This window comes from Ursus americanus, chromosome X (genome assembly GCF_024610735.1).
Source record: "Ursus americanus isolate L20-20 chromosome X, mUrsAme1.1.p, whole genome shotgun sequence".
Classification (NCBI taxonomy): Eukaryota; Metazoa; Chordata; class Mammalia; order Carnivora; family Ursidae; genus Ursus; species Ursus americanus.
Window position 1 is genome coordinate 42,471,551 of NC_142164.1, and position 25,174 is coordinate 42,496,724.

The 25,174-nt window shown below is 38.9% G+C and overlaps 1 protein-coding gene across 2 annotated transcripts; it reads left to right on the plus strand.

Annotated features, from left to right (window-relative positions):
- The first annotated feature begins 20,887 nt into the window (after positions 1 to 20,887).
- On the plus strand, positions 20,888 to 23,933 carry TMSB15C (thymosin beta 15C). Of its 2 annotated transcripts, none has more exons than XM_045779393.2 (3): positions 20,888 to 21,031; positions 22,468 to 22,584; positions 23,494 to 23,933. In XM_045779393.2, the coding sequence occupies exons 2-3, from the start codon at positions 22,485 to 22,487 to the stop codon at positions 23,529 to 23,531; spliced, it is 138 nt and encodes a 45-aa protein (XP_045635349.1). In that variant the 5' UTR covers positions 20,888 to 21,031; positions 22,468 to 22,484; the 3' UTR covers positions 23,532 to 23,933. The 2 variants fall into 2 exon arrangements, with proteins under 2 accessions (XP_045635349.1, XP_045635350.1); XM_045779394.2 differs by having other exon boundaries at positions 20,939 to 21,031; positions 22,480 to 22,584.
- The last annotated feature ends 1,241 nt before the right edge of the window (positions 23,934 to 25,174 follow it).

The following is a 25,174-nucleotide window of genomic DNA, read 5'->3' on the forward strand; positions in this document are numbered from 1 at the left end:
AACATGGACGGGACTGGAGGAGATTATGCTAAGTGAAATAAGTCAAGCAGAGAAAGACAATTCTCATATGGTTTCACTCATTTATGGAACATAAGAAATAGCAGGAAGATCGGTAGGAGAAAGAAGGGAAGAATGAAGGGGGAGTAAACAGAAGGGGGAATGAACCATGAGAGACTGTGGACTCTGAAAAACAAACTGAGGGCTTCGGGGGGGGGGGGGTTGGGGGACTGGGATAGGCCGGTCAGTGATGGGTATTAAGGAGGGCACATACTGCATGGTGCACTGGTAGTTATATGCAAATAATGAATCATGGAACTTTACATCAAAAACTAAGGATATACTGTATGGTGACTAACATAACATAATAAAAAATTATTATTAAAAAAAATAAAGAACACCTATATACCCTTTACCCAAATTCACCTACTGTTAACATTTTAGCTCATTTGCTTTATTGAGCACTCATTCCCTAGCTACACACACACGCAATATTTTTCCATGAACTACCCAAGAATTGCAATCTTAATATTTCTAGAGTCAATATTTGTAGATTCAAATTACTTTTTCAAAGACTGTGTTTTATCTCTATGACAATGGCACGGTTACTATATAGATGGTCCCCAAATTCACAGTGGCTCAATTTAGGATTTTTTGACTTTACGATGGTTTAAAAGCAATAGGTATCCAGCAGAAACTGCACTTTGATTTTTGAATGTTGATCTTTTCTGGGGCTAGTGATATGTGGTAGATATTCTCCGGCTGGGCAGCAGCAAAGGGCCCAGGCTCCCAGTCAGCCACATGATCAGGAAGGTAAACAATCAATACACTGCCAAGCATTCTGTACCCACACAATCATTCCGTTTTTCAGCACAGTAGTTAACAAATTACATGAGCTATTTAACATTTTATTATAAAATAGGCTTTGTTTAAGATGATTTTGCCCGGCTGTAAGCTAATGTAATTGTGCACATTTAAGGTAAACTAAACTATGATGTTTCGTACGTTAGGTGTATTAAATGCATTTTTGGCATAAGATATTTTCGGCTTAGGGACGCCTGGGTGGCTCAGTCGGTTAAGCGTCTGCCTTCAGCTCATGTCATGATCCCGGGGTCCTGGGATCAAGTCCCTCATGGGGCTCCCTGCTCCAGCAGGGAGCCTGCTTCTCTTTCTGCCTGCTGCTCCCCCTGCTTGTGCTCACACACACTCTCTCTGACAAATAAATAAATAAAAGCCTTAAAAAAAAGATATTTCAGCATATGATGGGTTGATCAGGATGTTATCCCATGTTAAGTTGAGGAAGATCTATAGAATATTAGAAAATGAAAATTTGTGACCCATTTTAAATTTACATTGGTGGTAATTGTTTAAATTTACTGTATTTGCCCTTACAGAAACTTTAGATTTACGTTATGTATGTTAATACTTAAAGCTATGTCATTATAATATTAACATGAATTTACAAATAAAGCATGTTATAATTTAAATAATTGAGTTTTACAAATTGCTTCATATAAGAACCTAGGAAAATTACATAGACCAATCAACTTTTTCCATTTAAGTCTTCTGAGTAAAGTTTAAGAGTGTAATAGTTTTCTAGTAATTTTAAATATCAATATTTAGTTTTGTGATGTTAATATTCTCTGTCATTTAAAAAATGACTTTTGGACTTGAGGTCAATAAAATAAAGAGGTAATAAATACCTATGTCTGTTTAAACTTACAAAATGTAGAATTTAATGCTAAAGTTACTTTACTTAGTATGCAAAGTTGAAAGAAAAAGAATAAAAATCCCCCATGAGCCCTGTGTATTTTTGTCTTAAATATAAACTACATCAGCGTAAGAGGGCAGAGAATATTAATCCAAAAAAGTACAGTAGGAACTAATAAAGATGGTATGCAGAAAAAAAAACTACATCAGCTTTTCTAAGTGCAAGGTGAAATAACTAATGTATTACTATTACTGTTATACGGTTTATTAAGACTTAATTTTGCTCTTAATTTAAAATTTATTTTTAAACATTAAACAGCATTATAATTTACATTTTTGGAACAACTGCATAGAGTATAGTATGTTCAAGCTAATAAAAAATGTTCCATATGAGAGAAAAAGCAGCATAATAAATCACAAAAAAGTGAAAAGTTTTCAAAAATGAATATATAAAAAAATATTCTATTTCCCTATATTCTCCAACTTCTCTGTTTCTTCCATACCACCCTTCTTTTCCTCAAATCTTCAACACTTCCTCACCCATCCTCAGTTCCAGCTGGTGACCTTGCTTTCCATTTCATTAAGAAAAAAGAAGCATCCAGAAGAGAACTTCCAGTTAAAAGAACATTTATAACCACCCATATAATAACCACCCAAGACAAGAAATAGAATATCTTGATAACCCCCACCCCCTCATTGTTCCCGCCTCCAGTCCCCCACCAATGATGACATTCCTCTCTCCATCCTAGAGGTAACCCTTGACTATTGTGATAGCATTGCTTTTCTTTATAGGTTTTTTTCTTCTATATAAGATTCTCTAAATGCAGTTTTGTTTCACAGATATTTGAACTTTATATAATTTATATATTTGGAATTGTGACTATCTTCTTTCATTCCACATTATTTATGAGATTCATCCATGTTGTTGCAGGTAGCTGTAAATGTTATTTCTTTTTAAAAAATTGTGGCAAATTTATTTTAAAAAGTCTTTGTTTCTTAGAGCAGTTTAAGATTCACAGAAAATTTGAGAGGAAGGTACAGAGAGTTCTAATATACTCCCTGTTCCCATACATACCTAGCCTCCCCTATTATCAACATCCCACACAAGAGTGGTACATTTGTTACGATTAATGAACCTACACTGATAGATCATCATCACCCAAAGTCCATAGTTTACCTTAGGGTTCACACTTACTGTTGTATATTCTATGGGTTTGGACAAATGTATAATGACATATACCCACCATTATGATATCATACAAAGTAGTGTCACTATCCTTAAAATCTTCTGTGATTCACCTATTCACTCCCCACTTCCACCAACTTCTGGCAACCACTCATCTTTTTACTGTCTCCATAGCTTTGCCTTTTCCAGAATGTCACATAGTTGAAATCATACAGTATGCAGCCTTTTTAGATTGACTTTTTTTTTAAAGTAAATATTTAATATGTAAATATTAACACATTATGCAAATATTAACACATTACTGCACAAGCAATGGGCCAAATAAAAAATAAAATGGCAAATCAAAATATGTCTCAAAACAAAAGAAAAAGAAAACATGATATTCCAAAACTTATGAGATGCAGCAAAAGCAGATGTTAGAATGAAATTCATGCTATAAATGCATGTCTTAAGAAAAAATTCAAATAAACAACTTAAGATTACACCACAAGGAAATAGAAAAAGAAGAAACTTAGCAGAAATTTAGTAGAGGAAGGAAATAACAAAGAAAAATCAGAAATAAATAAAATAAGTCCAGAATAAACAGTAACATAACATTGAATGTAATGACCAGTTTTTCCAAGAAAACAAACAAATAAAATTGGCAATGCTTTAACTACAGTTAGTAAGAAAAGAAGAGAGAAGACTCAAAAGCCAAAATGAGAAATGGACAACAATACAAGAGATAACCACAGAAATACATAGTGTGATAACAGATAAGTTAGGAAACAGATAAGTTAGTAAAAAACCCAAATAATTCCTTAAAAAAAGCATAAGATACCAAGATTGAATAATGAATCTTGAATCCAAGAAATAGGAAATCTTCTTAGACAAATAACAAAAATGAAAGTTGAATTAGGAATCAAAAATCTCCCAAGCACAGAAAAGCCCAAGACCACATGGTTTCACTGGCGAATTCTACCAAATTTTTAAAAAAATGATTAATGACAATCTTTATCAAAATCTTAAAAATAATGAAATAGAAGGAACACATACAAAATCATTCCATGAGGCCAGTACTACCCTGATAACAAAGCAGGGTAAAAATAATACAAGAACAAAAAAAATCTAGTTTGTCTAATATTAAGTATTGCTACTCCAACTTTTTTGACATCCATTTGCGTGTTGTTTCTCCATCCCCTCACTTTCAATCTGCAGCTGTCTTTAGGTCTAAAATTCGTCTCTTGTAGGCAGCATACAGATGGTTCTTGTTTTTTACCCATTCTATGTCTTTTGATTGGAGCATTTAGTCCATTTACATTCCAAGTAATTATTGATAAATACATATTTATTGACATTTTATTACTTGTTTTGTCATTGTTTCTGGACATTTTCTCTGATCCTTTCTTGTCTTTGTCACTTTTGGTCTCTCCTTTCCACTCAAAGAATTCCCTTTAATATTACTTGCAGGGCTAGTTTAGTGGTTAGGAACTCCTTTAGTTTCTGTTGTCTGGGAAACTCTTTATCTCTCCTTCTATTCTGAATGCTAGCCTTGTGGATAGAATATTCTTGGATGCAGATTTCTCTCCTTCAGCACTTTGAATATATCATGCCAGTTCTTTCTGGCTTGCCAAGCTTCTGTTGGGAAATCTCCAGGTAGCCTTATGGATTTTCCTTTGTAAGTTAAGGACTTCTTTTGTCTTGCTGCTTTTAAGATTTTTTATCACTATTATTTTGCAAATTTTATTACAATATGTCTCGGTGTTGGACTGCTTTTGTTGATTTTCATGGGAGTTCTCTGTGCCTCCTGGATCTGGATGTCTGTTTCCTTCCCCACATTAGGGAAGTTTTCTGCTATTAGTTATTGAAATAAATTTTCTGTCCCCTTTTCTCCCTATTCTTCTTCTGGGGCTCCTACAATACAAATGTTATTATGTTTGATGGAGTCACTGAGTTCCCAAAGTCTATTCTTGTGTTGCATATTTCTTTCTCTCTTGTGTTCAGCTTCATTACTTTCCATTATTTTGTCTTCTAGGTCACTAATTCATTCCTTTGCTTTTTCCAACCTGCTATTCATTGCATCAAGCCTGTTTCCAATCTCATTTATTGCATTCTTCATCTCTAATTGATTCTTTTTTTAACTCTTATCTCTGGGGTAAGGGCCTCACTGAAGTCTTCTTTTCTCAAGCCCAGTGAGTATCCTTATGATTGTTGTTTTAAAATCCCCATCAGGAATGTTAATTATATCTGTTTTGATTAGATCTCTGGCCATGGACTTATCTTGTTCTTTCATTTGGGATAAATTCCTTTGCCTTGACATTTTGCCTAAGTTTCTGCCTTCTTGGGTGTGTTAGAAAAGACAGTTATGTCTCCTGCTCCTGAAAGTAATGGCCTTAGTCTTGTACTGCCCAGGGCTTGGAGCTTTAGGGAGTATCTCTGGTGTGTGCTGCATGTGCCAGATCTGCTGTTCTGTTATGTTTGGGCTGCTCTATCCTTCAGGCCAGTTGTCTGCAGAGGCTCTCCTTGCCTGCTGTGGGCAGAGTTTGCTCCCTGGCCTGAATGTGGCAAATTTTAACTAGGTGTGCTCTGGTCTACTTGTGAAATGAGACCTGACACCAACTCCACCAGAACTGAGGCCCTGCAGAGCTCTCTGGTCTGGAGACATGGTGTGGACAGGGGTTTGTACTATTGTTCTGGGGGAGGAGACCACTGCACTGGGACTGAGGCAAGCTTGATTGAGAAGAGCAGTGCTGCCAGAGTACAGGGGTGCAGAGCTTGGTGCAAGCAAGTTAGGCAGCCAGTCCACGCTGCACTGCCTCCAGTGGGTGGGTCTGCGTTTATGCTGAACGGCAGGGGAGAGAAATGGCACTGGCTAGCTCTCCTGCTCCTGGAATGGTATCTCTGTGAATCCTCCCAGGGATGCTCCCTGAGATGAGCTAATAATCTCCTCACTGTGTGTCCCAGCCAGATAATTGTTTCCACATTGTCTACCCCCAGGTTGTTTGCCTGCCTTCTCTCCAGGAGCAGGGTAGTACCCTCCTAGCTCTATCCCAGCCAAACCCACTGACCTTTAACACTCCGGGCTTTAAGCCCTGCTGTTTGCAAGAACTCACAAAATTCAGCCCCTCTCATTTTCTAAGCCAATCGCTTTGGGAAAACATTCTCCTTGTGTGTTTCTCTGTGTGGTCCTCTCTAGCACTTCTCTGCAACCACGGCTCCCTCCTCTCTGCAACAGCTGTGATCTGATCTGTTTCTCCCCTAAACCATGTCTCAGCACTTCCCACCTTCTTTGATGTGGCCTCCTCTCTCCCTTCAACTGTGGAGTTTGTTCTGTCAGTCTTCAGGCTGATTTCTGGGGTATTTAGGACAATTTGATAGTTATCTAGATGAGTTCATGGGACAAGAGGAGCCTAGGGTCTTCCTACTACTCTACCATCTTGGGGACTCTCTAGATATACTTCTTTCACTTAGTAATATTCATTTAAGTTTCCTCCATGTGTTTTTGTGGCTTCATAGCTCATTTGTTTTTAATGCTGAATAATATTCCATTGTCTGGATGTATCACAGTTTATTTATCTATTCATCTACTGAAGTACACCTGGGTTGCTTCCAAGTTTTGGCAGCTATGAATAAAACTGCTATAAACATCCACATGCAGGTTTTTGTGTGGACATAAGGTTTCATCTCCCTTGGATAAATACCAAGAAGAACAATTGCTGGATTGTATATAAGTGTATGTTTAATATTATAAGAAACTGTCAAACTTTCTTCCAAAGTGGCTGTACCATTTTGCATTCTTACCAGCAACGAATGAGAGTTCCTGCTGCTTCACATTCTCATCAACATTTGGTATTATCAGTGTTTTGAGTTTTGGTCATTCTAATAGGTGTGTAGTGGTATCTTGTTGTTTGGTTACTTCACTTTTATTGTTGTATGTACCATTGTGTGAATATACCACAATTTATCCATGATAACTTTGAGGGACATTCTGATTGTTTCTACTTTTTGACTGTTCAGAAACAGTGCTACCATGAATATTCTTGGTAGTATACATAAACACAAGCCTCTCTAAGATATTTACCTAAGAGTGGAATTGCTGGCTTATAGGGTATGGGCACCTTCAACGTTAGTAGACTGTGCCTCACTCTTCCTAATGGCATGTACCAATTTACACCCCTACCAGCCATATTTAACATTTCCTATTGCTACCCCTGCTGACCAACATTTATTAGACTTTAATTTTCACCAATGTAGTAAGTGTAAAATAGCCTCTCATAATTTGAGTCTCCTGATTATTAATGATGTTGAGCGTCTTTTCAAAAGCCTATTGGACATTAGGGTTTATTATATTGTGAGTCATTTGTTCAAGACATTTGCCAAATTTTTTCTATTGGGTAGTGTGCCTTTTTCAAATTAATTTGTAGGAGTTATTTATAGATCTTAACTTTAGTCCTTTGTCCTTATATGTGTTGCATATATCTTTCCCCACTTTATCTCTTATATTTTGATAATTTTCTTGATGATTTCTTTCAATAAGCAGGGGTTCATAATTATAATATAGTCAAAGTTATCAACGATTTTTCTTTATACATAGTGCTTTTTTGTGTCTTTTCAAAGAAATCCTTTTCTATCCTCAACAACAGAAGATATTCTGATATGAATGTGAATATGAAGATGTTTTCTCTATTTTAACATTTCAAATTTCTAAATTTTTGCCTTTTGCACTTAGGTTTTTTTGTTTTTAAAGATTTTATTAATTTGTTTGAGAGAGAGAACGAGCAGGGAGAGGGGCAGAGGGAGAAGCAGACTCCCCACTGAGCACGGAGCCTGATGCCGGGCGTGATCCCATCACGACCTGAGCTGAGGGCAGATGCTTAACTGACTGGGCCACCCAGGTGCCCCTGCACTTAGGTTTTTTAACATATATGGAATTATTTTTGTGCAGTGTGTAAGAATAGAGGCCCAATTTTATTTTTTCCTTATAAATACTCAATTGCTCCAATTATCATTTGTTGAAAAATCTCTCCTTTTCTCACTCATTCACAATGCCAACTTTGTCAAATATTAAGTGTTCATATATTCTTAGGACTATATGTGGCCTTTCTATTCTACTCCAACCATCTATTTTTCTAATCTTGTGCCAATATTACATTGCTTTAATTACTGCATAAGTAATTAGTCTTGTAATAAGTTTTGTAATAAGTCTTTTTTTAATAATAATATTTTTTATTATATTATGTTAGTCACCATACAGTACATCCCTGGTTTTTGATGTAAAGTTCCATGATTCATTAGTTGCGTATAACACCCAGTGCACCATGCAATACGTGTCCTCCTTACTACCCATCACCAGCCTATCCCATTCCCCCACCCCCCTCCCCTCTGAAGCCCTCAGTTTGTTTCCCAGATAAGTCTTGATATCTGATAGGGTAAGTCTCCCTACTTCATACTTATTCTTCAAGAGTTTCTTAGCTGTTCTTATCAATATCTACAAAAATAGATGCTGAAATTTTTTTCTATAAAAATTATTGAGATTTTAATTTTATCAAAAGTAACTGTTGAGTTTTAATGTAAGCAAAAATTATGGTTGAGATTCCAATTTTAATGTTTCTCAAAGTTTTACATTTTTCATAGTGTCTAGCATATCTTTTGTTGGATTTTTATTAGTTGTTGAATTTTTTAAAAATTGTCAACAGTAAAGAGAATTCTCAGGAATGGGATTATAATGAGTTTCTTATAAGTGATGCTCTTCTGTTTTGTTTTAAGAGAGAATATATATCTTGTGTTAATAAGAAGGCTGTATGTGTTGATCCCTCAAGTTGACATTCTTAATATAGTATATATCAATTAATATAACATACGATTATCTATAAAGATGCCAATATTTTATTTTCAAAAAATAAAAGTTTACCTAAAACAAATTACTATGTTACTTGAGAAGAACTGTGGGATGGAGCACAAAAAAGCTCAAGACGTCTATTGGCAACTGCTTACTTGACATTTACAGAGATATCTTATTGGCATCCCAAAGTTAATATGTCAAAGGTCAAATCACTCTTTCCCCTACCAACCTGTCCCTAGTCTTCCCACTTCCAGCAGTTTCATCATTTTTGGACACTTTCAGCACCAAGAGTCCTAATATATGTTTACAGCAGCATTCATTACAATAGCTATGGGAGAAATCTACGTTTCCATTGATGGGTGAAGGGATAAAGAAGATATGGTATAGATATACGAAGGAAAATTACTCAGCCATAGAAAATGAAAATCTTGCCATTTGCAACAAGATGGATGGACCTGGAGGGTATTATGCTAAGTGAAATAAGTCAGACACATGAGGATCTTGACCCTCTCATTCACCACTGTAATTTTAGTGCCCAGAAGAGTGTCTCACACATAGTAGGTGCTCAATAAATGTTTGTGGAATGAATGGATGGTCCCTGCCCTCAAGAAACATTTGATAAAAAATTATTCAACAATACACACAAAGTAGTATATAGAAAAGGCCAAAAGTTTTCTATCCTTTTTTTTTCTACTGTTAGACCCACAGCCCTTGTTCAATCTTCATTATTTTATACACCAACAACTGCCACAACTCTTTTTAACAGAACTCCTTATTACCTTCCAGTGTGAACAGCTTATAGGATTAAATCCACACCACTTGACACGACATTCCAGGCTCTCATGACCTGACATCAGTTTCCACCTTATTTTTCCCTACTTAAACATAATAAATCCTGATATTCTAACCACGCAAGACTGCTGGGTATTCCCTGAGTGTACCCTATACTTCCCTTTGTTCTTATTTTCTCTCTGCCTGGAATTTCACTGCCCCCTTTCTTCCCTTACCAAATGATACCCATATTATCATGACACAACTCAATGTCATTACCTCTTTGCAGGTACCCTCGACTCTCCCATGTAGAATTTGGTTTAACCTCTTTTTCACTTTTCCCTGGTAATTAGTAACCTTGATGTGTCACTTACAATTGTAGAAGTCACAGAAACATAATGTTAGACTTGGAAATAATCTTGGTGATCATGTGGCCCAACTTCTTCATCCTATGGAAGGCAAGAGTGAGTATCCAAGACTTTGCATTTGGCTTGCCTCATGATTTTTTTGTGTACCTATTTTATATCTTCTACTGGACAGGTCACTGACGGCAAAGATAGGGTCTTATTCGTCTTCGTGTTCTCCATGACACCTAATACTACCTGTTACACACAGTGGATATACAATAAATGTGGGGTTTTTAAAAAAGATTTTATTTATTTATTTATTTATTTATTTGACACACAGAAAGAGGGGGGGAGGAGAGAGCAAGCACAAGTAGGGGGAGCAGCAGGCAGAGGGAGAAGCAGGCTCCCCGCTGAGCAAGGAGCCTGATGTGGGACTCAATCCCAGGACCCTGGGATCACGACCCAAGCCGAAGGCAACGTCACTTAACTGACTGAGCCACCCAGGTGCCCCTACAATAAATGTGTTTTAATTGACTTGAGAATTAATTCCAGAGAGATGGATAAAGTAGAGGTAACATTCATAATAGTTAATGTTTATTGAGTGCATGCTCTGTGCCAGGTGCTATACCAAAGCTTTATAAGAATTATCTCATTTATCACACAATCATATGAGATAAGCACCATAACTAGTTTTCATTTGCCTCAAATCTCATAGCCAGCAAGTTGTAGAACCTGGGCCAGAATCCAAATTTGTCTGATTCTAGATCTTTTTCTTTTAATCATTGTGCTATAATGCAAAGCAATGAGGTAGGAACTCAAACATTATGAATCTGGAAGATGGTTAATGGATGGGAGGCTAATTTTTAATTTTTGAAGAACTTAACAGCTGAGTTAGAAAAGTAGCTTGGGGCTGAATTGTGTAAGGTCTTGAATGCCAGGCATGGTATGAGAAGTCGTCTCCCTTTCCCTGTTTTCCATCTGCATCAGTCTAGATCCTAATTACTTTTTGAGGCCCAACTCAAACACTACTTATTGTATGAGAACTTCCAGAATCCTCCGAGTCACAAGGAATTGCCCCTTCGTCCAGAGTACTTTGTTTATATCTCTGCTAAGGATACATAATATTACTTTCTTAATGGTAGTATTTTGTGGATGTGTCTGTCTTCTTCACATTTTGTAAATTCCTTGAGAGCAGGCACCCTATTTAATTTATGGTTATATGCCTCTCATTTCTTATTTAGCAACTGATACATAGTAGACATTCAATAAATGTTAATTGAAATCAATGTTTCAGCAGAAGAATATAGACATGAATAAGGCATGGTTTCTGCTTTAAGAGAGCTCAACAGTCTATTGAGGGAAAAAATAAATTATTCCATTTGAGTAGCTACTCTAGTGACATGTAACAAGGATGTAGAATTCAAAATCAATTAAAAAATTCAATAAAAAAAGCCCATTCACGGTAGTCCCCAAATCTATAAGGCAGCTAAGAAGACAGCTAACAAAGATGGACAAGCATAAAAGTGTAAAATTACACTAAAGGAATACTTAAAAAATATCTGAAAGTGGATAAATGTTTGTTAAGAACTGCACAGGGTCTGGGATTTTACCCTATATGCAAGCTAACACATTAACTTGCCATAGTTTTGTGAATTCTGGCAAAAGACATGAGAATCTTGGGTGAGAGATGAAGGATTTTTATTATTCACAACAAAAGCAGTAGTCATAGCTTCATGTTAGTTTGTGTCTGTTCCCAATATCCTCCAAGTCCCATGAAGGACTTGTAAAGGACCCATGATGGATTACTGTACATATAATGGATTGCACTACCAGAGAGGAACAATGAGTTCGCTTTTGTAGAAAGCAGAAGCAAGCCTACTCTTTGTCTGTAGGCGATGTTTCCTCATCCCTCAAGGTTGTTCACTGCAAACAACTCACATAAAGAGTTGTCAGGGACTTGCATTTTTTTGTATATTCAGCAAGAACATATAGGGATGCTCAGGGCCCATGGTAGATTGTCTCTCTCAACCATACTGCATTCACGCATGGGAAGACTTCATGTCAGTACATTAGTAGTTCTTCTCAGATTAATCCATAAATACAATTATATTCTAAACAAAATATTAGAAGGCTCATTTTTTGGTGGAAATTGACAAATTGATTACAAAATTGGAAAAGGGAGGTATGGGAAATTGGCATATGAAAGATGTGACATTGCAAAGGGGTGAAGAAAGGATGGATAATTTAATAAATATGATTGACAATTGGTCTCCCTTATGGAAAAAATCTAGATCCATGCCTTATACAAAACACAGTCTAGATATATAAAGACCTAAAGTACACAACCCAAAATTTAAAGCCAATTAAAAATGTAGACAAAAATCATAATGTCCTCATAGCAGAGAAGAATTCCCTGAACAAGACACAACTTTTGAAGAAAAAGATTGATACCTTGGGTTTCATGAAGATTGTATAATAAAAGACATAAAGTTAGAGCCAGAAGACAAGCAATAATTGGTACACACTTTTTGGAAAATTAGTTGGCTGTATCTACTAAAGCTGAACATATGCATGTCCTATGACAAGAAAATTCACTTTGAGATATATGCTCAAGAAAAATGCATATGTATGTTCATTAAAAGGCATGGGTAAGTATGCTTGTAACAGCACTATCTCTAACAACCCCAAACGGGAAAACCCAAATGTCAATCAACATTAGAATTAATAAATAGTGTTATATTGAAATGTGGTACATAAAGGAGAACAAACTACTACAAATACACATGACAACATACATGAATCTCACAAAACTAATATTGAGCAAAAGAAATCAGACACACAGAAGTATATGCAGAATGATTTCATTTGCTTAAAATATGAAAGAGATCAAACTGCCAAGAGAGTGGTTAACATCCTTGGGCATAGTCACTGAAAGGGGGCACAAGAGAGGCTTCTGGGGGGCTGGTCATGTCTGTGTCTTGATCTGGGGGCTGGTTATATGGGTGTCTTCATTTTGTGAACATTCATGAAGATGTATACTTAAGATATGTCCATTTTTTCTGTATGTATATTATACTTAAAATGTTTTGAAAGCCTGTCTAATAGTATACTTTCTTATACATGGTTCCCACAGGTTGAGTTGCATGTGTACCAAAAGTCATTTTTTCCTCAAACAGGCTTATTCCAGTTACACACACTTGTTGTAAACCAACAAAATATGAATCAGGAAAAATTTTGCAAGATATATTATAGACTAATAATTAGGCTATAGAATATGTAAAGCACCCATAAGAAGCAATACTAAGAGACAGACAAAAGAAAAATGGGTAAAGTATATCAAAAGGCAATTCATATGAGGAAATATGTATGCCCAGAAAACCTATAAAAACATGCTAACCTTGGGGTGCCTGGGTGGCTCAGTGGGTTGAGCATCTGCCTTTGGCTCAGGTCGTGATCTCAGGGTCTTAGGATTGAGTCTGATCTCAGGGTCCTAGGATCGAGTCCCACATGGGGCTACCTGCTCAGCAGGGAGTCTTCTTCTCCTTCTGCCCCTCCTCCTGCTCATGTTCTCTCTCTCTCTCTGTCTGTCTCTCAAATGTGTGAAATCTTTAAAATAAAAGAAAATATAATGCTATGATTCTGGAAGGTTTTTTGTTTGTTTTTTTTTAAAAAACATGCTAACCTCTTGAAATAATCTGGGAAATGTATTCAAACACCAGGGAGATGCTCGTTTTCACCCATTAAATTGGTAAAAAGAAATCTGGAAATGCTTATATGCAAGAATGTGGGGAAAGTGGAAACTCTCCTACATTGTGGATATGCATGTAAATTGGTTCAATTACTGAAGCAAGCTATTTGGCAATCTAGTCAAGTTGAAGATGCACATACTCTGTCATTTAGCAATTTCACTTCCAGGAGACGTGTCTGTAGAATAATAGGAAGCTATAGCAATAATATCAATTGCAGCATTGTTTGTAATAGAAAAAAGGAAACAACTTAAGTGTCCACAAGAATGGCAATATATAAATAAACTATAGGATATTCATAAAATGGAATATTATATATCAGTTAAAATGGTTGTATATATCTTATAGTATAAACATGGCTAAATCTAAACAATCATAATGTCGGGTGAAAAGAGCAAGTTGTAGAAGACTGTACACAGTGTGATATAATTTGTTGTGATGCAAAAATCACCAGAAAACAGAACAAATTATTAAATAAATCCTATAAGACAATGGGATAACCAGTTGAGGAAAAAATTAAGCTGATTTTTTAAAAAGATTGATTTGTTTATTTTAGAGAGAGAAAGAGAGGGAGGGCGTGGGGGGAGGGGCAGAGGGAGAGAGAGAGAGAGAGAGAGACTCAAGCAGATTCCCTGCTAAGCGCGGAGCCTGTCACAGAGCTCAATCTCATGAACCTGAGATCATGACCTGAGCTGAAATCAAGAGTTGGATGCTTAACTGACTGAGCCACCCAGAAGCCCCAAGCTGATTTTTATATAACAACTTGTAGTATAAATTCTGGAATGATCAAATATTTTTTAATTAAAAAAATTTTTATTCAAGTAACTTCTACACCTAACTTGGAGCTCAAACTAACGACCCCAAGATCAAGAATCACATGCTCATCCAACTGAGCCAGCCAGGCACCCCAGAAGTATGAAATATTTAAATGTAAATAATAAAAAAAAAAGAACTAGAAGAAAATGAGTAAATATCTTAATCATCTCAGGGTGTGAGCAGTCTTTCAGAGCATGGCAGGAAACAGGGAAAAAAAAACACCAGAAAATAATTTGTTTAACAAATCTTCATTTTGTGTACAATTCTGGTTACTTGGGATCAGTGAACAAAACAGAGATCTTTGCCTTCATGGACTTTACATTTCAGTGGGGGAAGACTGAAATAAAACAATAAACATAGTAAGTAAATAAGTCGTACACTGTGTTAGAGATGAAAGCAGAGCAGGGTAAGGCAGACAGAACAGGGATGGACAGGTTGCAGTATTACCTAGGATAGTTCAGGTAAACCTCATTGAAATAGTGAGATTTGAGCCTTGAAGGAGGTGAGAAAGTTTAACCAAGGGATATCTTGGAAACGAGCATTCCTTCCAGAGGTACATTGCAAAGGACTTACTGTAACAGTGAGCCTTGTTTGTTTGAGGAACAATAGGGTGACCATAGATGTAACAGAGTGAGTGATGAAGTGAGCAGATGGAAAGGTCAGAGATATAATGGAAAGCCAGAAAATGTAGGGCTTTTGTAGGTACTTTGGCTCTCCCTCTGAGTGGAATTTGGTATCTTTGCAGGATTCTCAGCACAGAAGTATCATTGCTGTGATTTATATTTTAAAATTATCACCTTCATTTTTGTGCTAAGATGCACCATAGGGGATCAAGGATGAAAGCAGAGAGACCTTTTAGAAGGCTATTGCTGTTATTCAGATGATATATGATGGTGGATTAGACCTTATATGTAGCAATGGAGATAATGAGAAGTGGTTGGATTTTGGATTCATTCTGAAGTACAACCAAAATGACTTCCTGATGGATTGGATGTGTAGTGGGAGAGAAAGAGAGGAATTGAAATTATGTCAAGATTTTTGGCCCGAGCAGAAGGGCTGATGGACTTGCCATCAATTCCAATAGAGAAGGCTATAGAAGGAAAAGATGAGCTCAGTCTGGGACTTTTTTTTAAATGTGGACTCCACCCTGGGCTTAATGTAGGCACCATCCTGAGATCAAGACCTGAGCTGAGATCAAGAGTGGGATGCCTAACTGACCGAGTCACCCAGGCAACCTCTGTCAGACATTTTGAATATGAGATGTCTATTAGACATCTAAGTGGAGGTGCTAAGTAGGTAGTTGAATATATTAGACTGTAGTTTGGGAGTTGTCAGCATAGAAATGGTTCTACAGACATTGGGCTGGAAGAGACCACCAACAGAGTGTGAGTAGTTTGGAAAGAAGAGGAATTGGGAGCCATCAAAAAAATGAAATCTTGCCATTTGCAACGATGTGGATGGAACTAGAAGGTATTATGCTAAGTGAAATAAGGCAATCAGAGAAAGACAATTATCATATGATCTCACTGATACGTGGAATTTAAGAAACAAGGCAGAGGATCATAGGGGAAGAGAGGAAAAAATGAAATAAGACAAAACAAGAGAGGGAGAAAAACCAAATGAGACTCTTAATCTTAGGAAACAAACTGAGGGTTGCTGGAGGGGTGGGGGGTGGGGGAATGGTATAACTGGGTGTTGGACATTGGGGAGGGTATGTGTTGTAAGGCACACTGGGTATTATATAAGACCGATGAATCGCAGACCTGTACCCCTGAAACAAATAATACATTATATGTTAATTAATTGAATTTAAATTAAAAAATAAGATAATTAAGTCCTGGTGATGTAATGTACAACAATGTGGTTTAGTTAACAACACTGTATTGTGTATGTATTTGAAAGTTGCTAAGAGAGTAAATTGTAAAAGTTCTCATCACAAGGAAAAATGTGTAACTACGTGTAGTGATGGATGTTTACTAAACTTATTATGGTAATCACTCCACAATATATACATATATCAAATCATCATGTTGTACACTTAAAACTAATACATTTTAAATGTCAATTATAGCTCAATAAAAATGAATGAATTAATAAATAAGAAAAAAAGTAGAGAATTTAGGACCTTGCCTGGAGGCACTCTCATTTTAAGAGGTCTTGGAGGAGAGAGAAAGCCAGTAAAGGAGACTGAGAAGGAGCAGCCAGTGAGATTAGAGGAGAACAGGACAGTGTGGGGTCCTGGAAGCCAAGTGAAGGCCATGAACCAAGGAGGAGAGGCTCATCGGCTGTGTCAAATGCTGCTGATAGGTCAAGTAAGACAAGGACTAAGAACTGAACATTGGGTTGAACAATGTGGACATTATTCATAACCTCGACAAGATAAATTTCAGTAGAGTGGTGGAGGTGGACCCCTGATTGGAATGTGTTCAAAGGAGAATAGTAGGTGAGAAATTGTAACAGTAAATAGATACAACAATTACAAAGGAATGATGGAGTAATCCAAGTGTATATTTGCAGAAGAACATACCTGACAGATGGAACAGGCATTAAAAAGGCCCTAGGTAACAGTGAGCATGGCTTGTTTAAGGAACAGTAGAGCGGCAATAGCTGGGACAGAGTGAGTGAGGTGGAGAGCAGGCAGAGAGGGTAGTGGGCTAGGAAAGGATGATCATCTGGGGCTCCCTCTTGACACCAGATTGATGTATGTAGAATGAGGAATTCAGTCTTAGACCAGGAACATTAGTTCAAACGATGCTTTCAAATACTGCACATGGAAATGTATATCATGTATATCTGTAAAAGAGATTTGCATCAAAAGGGAGCAAAGAAGTGGGGTGATAGCAGGTGGGGGAGTGAAGTCAAGAGACCATACATATAAAATAATGCATATATAATGATGAAAATGTATATATGTGAAGATAAGAAATAATAGCGTGATTGTATTCTGATAGAAATGACCTAATATAGAGCACAACGCAGATGATGTTGGAGATAAAGGGAAGAAAGATGGTAGTGGTATTGTTGAATTGGTGTGAGAGAAAGAAATCCAGTGGGAAAAGAGGGGCTGGCTTCAGAGGATATTGTATTAGTTTGCTAGGGCTGGCCAAACAAAGGACCAGACTGGGTGGTTTAAACAACAGAAATTAATTTTTTTTAAAGATTGTATTTATATATTTGAGAGAGAGAGAGAGAGAGAGAACAGGGTCAAGGGCAGAATGAGAGGGAGAAAGAGTCTCAAGCAGACTCTGCTCTGAGCATGAAGTCCAACGCAGGGCTAGATCCCAGGGCCCTGAGATCATGACCTGAGCCAAAACCAAGAGTCAGCCGCTCAAGCAACTGTGCCACCCAGGTGCCCCTAAACAAAAATAATTAATTAATTAATTAATTAATTAATTAATTAATTTTCTCACAATTACAGAGGCTAGAGGTCTGAGATCAAGATATCTGCAGGTTTGGTTTCTGGTTAGACCTCTCTCCTTGGCTATCAGGACTTGTCTGTGTTATCTGTTCCCTAATCTCTTCTTAGAGAGATACAAGTCATATTGGATTAGGGTCTACCCATATGACCTCATTTCACCTTAATTACTTCTTTTTTTTTTTCCTAAAGATTTTATTTATTTATTTGACAGAGAGAGAGACAGCCAGTGAGGGAGGAACACAAGCAGGGGGAGTGGGAGAGGAAGAAGCAGGCTCCCAGCAGAGCAGGGAGCCTGATGTGGGGCTCGATCCCAGGACCCTGGGATCATGCCCTGAGCCAAAGGCAGATGCTTAATGACTGAGCCACCCAGGTGCCCCACACCTTAATTACTTCTTAAAAGAAGTAGAGTCACATTCTTAGGTACTGGGGTTTAGGATTTCAACATATGGATTTGGGGGGATATAATTCAGCCCAAAACAATCATATATGATATCAATAGGATGGCCATATATACAGATGCAGGTGCTGGTGAGCGAAGCAATATGGTGATAGGAGTCTGTGGAATTATGGTTTAAATTTTCTAGTGAAATAAGAAGCATGTGAAGTGTTGGGATGTTGAGGTGGTTTTGGAAGTAAGGCTGATTGCTTGATAGCGGTAAGGGCCTGATTGACATTTGTGGTCATGAGTTTAAACTGAAATTAGTCATGTGGTTGTGTATTTTCCTCCAGCTAGGTTTAGCTGTGTGGGTTTAGGTTTCTTAAAGTGTATTTGGACTTAGCCAGAATTATGATTTTGCCAGGAAAGCAATACAAAATGAGAGAAGGGCAGAAGAGTGAAGGGTATATGTAAATGAGGGACTATAAAGACTAGGCATGACATTTGAACAAGGGAAGGAAAGGAGAAAAGACAATAAGGGAGTAAGAGATGGTGAAAATATGGTAGGACCAATGGCCTGGAGATTCTGGTGAGGTTGAAGGATAGTGGGATCTGGATACCAAAGGGAGTAAGCTGGAAAAAGAGGAGGTGATGGTCATAGAGAGGGATGTTTGAAATTGAGATTATAGAAGAGTTGCTAAAATTGCTATGACAAGGCCTAGGGGATAGCCATGCAAGTGAGTATCTGAGGTGGGGTCAAGGACAATGTCACAAAGGAGAAATGTTCAAGGAACTAAAGGAGTCAGTGTGTTAGAATGATCATTCTTGAGCTCACTGGGAATTAAGATGGGACTACTACCATTGAGAGTGACTGTGCTCCAGGAGCTAAAACCTTTGAGAAATTGTGTGTGTGTGGGGTGTGTGTGAAATGAAGTTTGGTAGATGACAACAAAAATGAAGGCTAGTTACTGATGAGCCATCAAAAACTAGAGGTTTTCAAGGATATGGGAGAGGAATGGTCTAAAGGCAGCAATGAGAAGCAAGGAAGACCAAGGAAGACTCAAACTTCAGGCTCTGCAGTACGATGGTGGTAGGAGAGAAAAATCATCTACTCCTCTTGAGTGGGCTTCAGGGGACACAGAGTCCTAGGGAAAGACTGAGATCACATAAATCTGTAATGATAAAAAAAATGCTCTAGGAACTATACTTCACGTTCAGGATAGGACTACCCCTGGGGAAGTGGAGAGTGAATGGACATGGGGTGAGGGTCAAGGGAACCTCAATTTTTCTTTACTGCTTTTATTCTTAAAATAGAGTGAATATACTCAAATGTTAACAATATTCAAATCTGAGTGGTGGAAACACTGGTGTTTATTATATTTAATGCCTGGGACACTATAGGTACTCAATAAATATTATTTGTTGAATGAGGGTGGCTTTCTGCTTTAAAAGTTTCTCCAACAAAGAGACAAAACTCTCAAATTAACACAAAATGTTACAAGAGCATAGAAAAGGGAATGAATGGAGAGAGGTGGGGAGGGCCTGAGAAATCCTTGTGGAGAGAGTGCGTGCTGATCTATGTAGAGAATCTTTACCACCATACATGAACCATATGGCAAATATGGGATACAAGCTGAAGACATAGTCTTCTCTCCATCTTACCTTAATGCTCTAAGGTTCTGGGTGAGTATCCAGAAAGCGACCTGGAATATTTGGTCCTTTCAAATGGATCCTTACTTTTCTCCCCCAACATGGACACTGGGTGGTGCTGCTGTCCAAACTTTCTGCTCTATCATGGATGTATTACCTCAATTTATAGACAGGTATTTACCTACTGTCTCCTGTGGGCCAAGCAAAGTGCTAGGAATTGGGGAGATAAAGATGAATAGCCTCAGTAGATCCTCCTGTGATTACCCTAAACTGACTACTACCATGTTCAATGGCTGAGAAAATTGAAAATGTGACTTTTACATATGAGAGCACCACTGGCATAGAAATGTTCAGCTGGGGGGCGCCTGGGTGGCACAGCAGTTGGGCGTCTGCCTTCGGCTCAGGGTGTGATCCTGGCGTTCTGGCATCGAGCCCCACATCGGGCTCCTCTGCTCTAAGCCTGCTTCTTCCTCTCCCACTCCCCCTGCTTGTGTTCCCTCTCTCGCTGGCTGTCTCTATCTCTGTCAAATAAATAAATAAAATCTTAAAAAAAAAAAAGAAATGTTCAGCTGTGGGGGTGAATGACTCTGAACTGCCCACCCTCTCAATGAGCTCCCCTCCTCCATGACCTGGCCAAGGATTAGACGCCACTGAGCATTGCTTCTGAACCATTGTTTGGTTATCACTGCGTACTTAGGCTCTACGGCTATAAAAAGCCAGTTCCAGACGTTGGAGCCTAACTGGGCAAGAAAGAAGTGCTTGCTTATTGTAGAGGTCCCAATTATCTTGGCGGAGAGAGTTAACTTGGGAAGGAGGGAAGTGGATCCTCAGCGCAAAAGTAGTGTCGGAGAGACCTGGTAAACGGGCGGGCAATCCCTCCGCGAATCAGAGAGGGCTTCGACAGGGTCTGGGGAGGCGGCTCCTGTATGACATCATCAAGCACTGATGCGCCGAGAAGTCCTGAGGGGAGACAGCGGGGTCAAGCCTACCAGGCGAAAGCGGAGGGAGGGAAGGGGAGGGGCGAAGAGGCGGGCCTGGGATCTCTCAGCCAATCAGCGATGGCTGGGGGTCCGGGGCGGGGCCTGCTCCGCGACTTATAACCGCAGCGTTGCGCGCGGGAAGGCTAACCGCGTCCGGTGTGTGGAGTTTCGTTGGTCCAGCCGTTAGCCTTTCACCCGTTTTCAAGCCACCAGGTGAGGGCCTGCGGTCCCGGCGGAGCCAGAAGACTATTGGGACGGGGGGCGCAGTGGCTGCGGGGCGGAGGGGGTCGGTCTTTCGGGAACTGGTGGGGCGGGTTGGGACTGGCGTTTTGTAACCGCGCCTCCTGGAGAGCCCGCGCCTTTGTCTTCTGTGGCGCCGCCTTCTGCGCGTTGCCGAGTCCTCCCCGGGTGGGTCCTTGAAGGCCCGAGGGGCGGCCCCTCAGAGCGGCACGTCCGCTGTGGCTGTAGGCCCGAGGCTGAGAGGAAGAGGAGTTTGGGTGCCACCCGGAATGGGCCCTCGGGGGCCGGCCCTTCGCGCTTTACCTTCCTGTGGCCAAAAGGTGGGCTGCGTGCCCGACAGAGATGATGGTTATTTTAAAATGTAAGCAAACTGCTCCTGACAAACAGAGCCACGCGCCCAGCCTTTCATGATTTATTTGTTAGTCCCTGTTTCCATGCCTTGGAGATTGGCATCTGATCCCTCGTCAAAGGAGGATCTTAGGGTGACCTCGACGGACGGGAGGCATACTCGGGACTTCTGGCTGCTTGGGGGCCTCTCCATTCCACTCTGGGCACTAGACGTGTCTTACCTCTACCAGGGTGGGGCCAGGCACGTGCTTGAGAGCTCTGTTTTCCGGTCTCTGGGGTCTCCTATTGTCTCTTCTTGACAAATCCGGAATGGTTACAGGGCACCTCATCTCCTAACCTTTCCCTTTGCAGAGAAAATATGGTGAAATAAAAATCAACTCTGTTTCTTTACCCCGTTTTGCTGAAGTCCTTGGTCTGATTCTAATTAGCTGTGTTTTCGTACAGCATTTACAATCCAGTGCTATAAGGAGCTAGCTAGTATGAGACATGTAATTAGTTACGATCAGATTGAATCCCTTCACTCTCTTATTGTGGCTCCTTAATCTACTGTCTTTGGACAGATAAAATGGAAAGAAACTAGTACAACTTTTTAACCACGCTTTTTTGTGTGCTGCTCCTATCCCCCAGAAAAAGTGCCCCCCAAAAGTAATTGACTAGAAAGTAAAGATGCTCAAATCGTGCTATCTGTTGTGACAAATTCCTCAGCTGGTTAAACCCAGTCCTTATTTTCTCTTCTCTCCCTATCTGCTCATGTGTTTCTATCACCTTCATTTTACCTTTGCTGTGATTTTAAGAGTCAGACATATTGACTCCTGTTTCTAGAGCATCGTGGTTTCTGGTGCATCCTGATTCAGTGGCATTTACTGCTTATCAGAAATAGGGTAATGACACGGAATAAAAAGTATTCTAATAAAAACACAACGTTTCTAAGATCTGCTCCTTGTTTTCTGTTGAAAATCAGCAGGCAAAATATACATTAATATTAAATGTGAGAATTTTGGCTGTTACTTCTTAGTCTGATAATAGTTCTACCAGATAGGTTTATTAAATTTTTTTTTCAGTCTTTCTTTCAGTCAAGATGAGTGATAAGCCAGATTTGTCTGAAGTGGAGAAGTTTGACAGGTCAAAACTGAAGAAAACTAATACTAAAGAAAAAAATACTCTTCCCTCAAAGGAAAGTAAGTCATGGGGGCTTTCTAGTTGAGACAAACAATGTTGAAAGTTGATAGGTTCAGTAAATAAACTCTTCTTGTATATTTTGCCACAAAGTAAGCAATAATTAAAGTACCAATGTGTTTAATACAACATCTAAAAATATCAAATACTTGCTTCTTACCTGGCTTATATGAGTGGTTCTCACAAAATAGACCCTAGTAGTAATGGGAGAATTTTTTTAAAACTGGTTTTTTTGGTTGTTGAAAAAAATTACTAAAAGCCACATTAAAACCATTCTTGGGATATTGGACTCAGTAGTATAAACATCTTAGTTTTGTCCAATTTTTGTTTTTTTGCCATTTTTATGCATCTAACAATTTGGGTCTGTGATCTCATCCCTAGAGAGCTGTATAAATTTTATGGTTTGGGCCTTCTCTACCTGATGGCAAAATGAGGTGGGAGAACCAGTTTGGCTCTTGGGTATACTCAGGTCTCCCAGGGATCAAGAGATCAGTTTTGCCCTCCTGACTTACAGTCTGCTGCAGAAACTCCAAACCAAGGGGCACATTTTTTCATGTCACCATTATTTGAAAGTTCCAAAGTTAGAATTGTCTGAAATGTTATATCTTTCTAATTGTATAGGGATAGATAAATCTGAAGAAAAATGCTTCAGTTCCTCTTCATTCTTAAAATAATATATGGTAAAAAATGGCAACAGCATAGATCTACCTCTTAAATGGGGGGAAAAAAAACCCTGCAGTTGATGTAGATTCTAATGTAGATTCAGGTGGTTTACACACACACACACACACCTGTAAGCAGGCATGGCAACTTTCAGTGAGTTAGAAATGTGCTTTTGGGGAAGAAATTGAACTTAATCTTAGAAAAATACCTTCTTAACGATTTTTTTATGTTTGTTTTTTTCCCCCCAGCTATCCAGCAGGAGAAAGAGTGTGTTCAAACTTCATAAAATGGGAATCTTCTCCCAAGAGCAGTTTTCAACAATGCCTGAGTGTCTCGGTTTGGGGCTTGTTTTTTTGTAAACCTATGTGCTTGTAGAGATTTTAGGCACTGTCTAATGCTTCACACCCATACTCCCTGGCTGAGGTCAGGAGTAGCCAATGTTCCCTTATGTTCATTTTTAAACTTTCCATTGGTGCATAAACTCCAGCTGGCAAGGGTTGTCCACAGTCCCACCATTGATGACCTTTGTGTGTGAAGTCCTTCCACCCCCCTACAGGGTCGGCTACTTTTCACCCTCTACAATGGATGTCTCCATTGCTCCATAATCTTCATAAAGCGGCATGGGTTTGCAGCTTCTCACAGTTTGTTTTCATTTCTAATGTAGCAATAAAATAATAAGTAAAATCAATACATTAAGGCTCCTGTGGTTCATTCCTAGTGGTCTTCTGAGGAATGAAAGTACCAAGGGTACTCTTCAACCAAGCAAAATGGTTGCAGGAAAGACACTTCTGCAGATCATTCTCGTGGAATAGGCTCTCATCTGTCCAGGTGCAGTGGGTCCTGACTTAGTGATGCTAGGTGCTTTTTCCTTAGAATTGGAATCATACAATTCGAGAACCTTGGAAGGAGAGGTCATGTGGACTAGCCTCCTTATCTCAGAAATGAAGAAATGAAAACATCTGAAGTGATGATCTAAGGTGAATAAGAGTTGGAATTCTAGCTGGGCTTTCTCGCTTTCTCAAATGTGCTTTTAAATTAAATGGAAGGAGATGCCCAAGCCTGGTGATGCATGCAGAAGGGCATAGGAGGCATATGCTAGCACACACTGTGCTAAGCACATCACATCTTACTATTAAGCAGAAACTCAGATATACCTGAGGGTAACCCACAGCACTGAACCTCTGGTCAGTCTCCCTGTCCTGAACAAAATTCACTATCTTAATGAACCAAGTATTTGGTATTCATGGTGAGCATTAAGTGTTATGGACTGAATTGTTCTCCCCCACCTCCAAAAAAATTAATATGTTGAAGCCCTAACCCCCAATGTGACTGGATCTGGGGATAGGGTATTTAGGAGGTAATTAAGGTTAATTGAGGTCCTAAGGATGGGGCCCATCTGATAGAACAGTGGCCTTAAGAGGAAGAAGCACCAGAGATCCCTCTCCCTGCCATGTGAGGACACAAGGGAGTGGCCATCTGCAAGACAGGAAGAGAGTTCTAAGCAGAAACTGATCCTGCAGGACCTTGTTCTGGGACTTCTTTCCTCCAGAACCGTGAGAAAATAAATTGCTATTGTTTAAGCCACCCAGTCAATGGTATTTTGTTATGGCAACTCAAACTGACCAATACAATAAGGAATACATGTAAATAGGCAAGTTCCGATACCTGCCCATAAACAATACTGTCATCACTGAAAACAAGAACCAATCACCTAGAATCCCACGAATCAGAAGTATCAACATTTGAGTGTATGACAATCCAGGGTGGTCTATTAATATTTGTATATTTTCCTACAAAAAGCGATTATGCTGTCCGTACCTATTTGCAACCTCAGGTATTATCTTACCACCTCCTTCTAAGGGCTGACATCCTTAAATAATGACTGGTTTTATAGGAAGTGGAAGCTGTTTTCAATAACATAAACTTCAA

Excerpts from the sequence above, each read along its gene's own strand:
- TMSB15C (XM_045779393.2), top strand. The coding sequence starts at position 22,485 with ATGAGTGATAAGCCAGATTTGTCTGAAGTGGAGAAGTTTGACAGGTCA. Across the intron at positions 22,585-23,493 it reads TACTCTTCCCTCAAAGGAAA|CTATCCAGCAGGAGAAAGAG; the intron begins GTAAGTCATGGG and ends TTTTCCCCCCAG.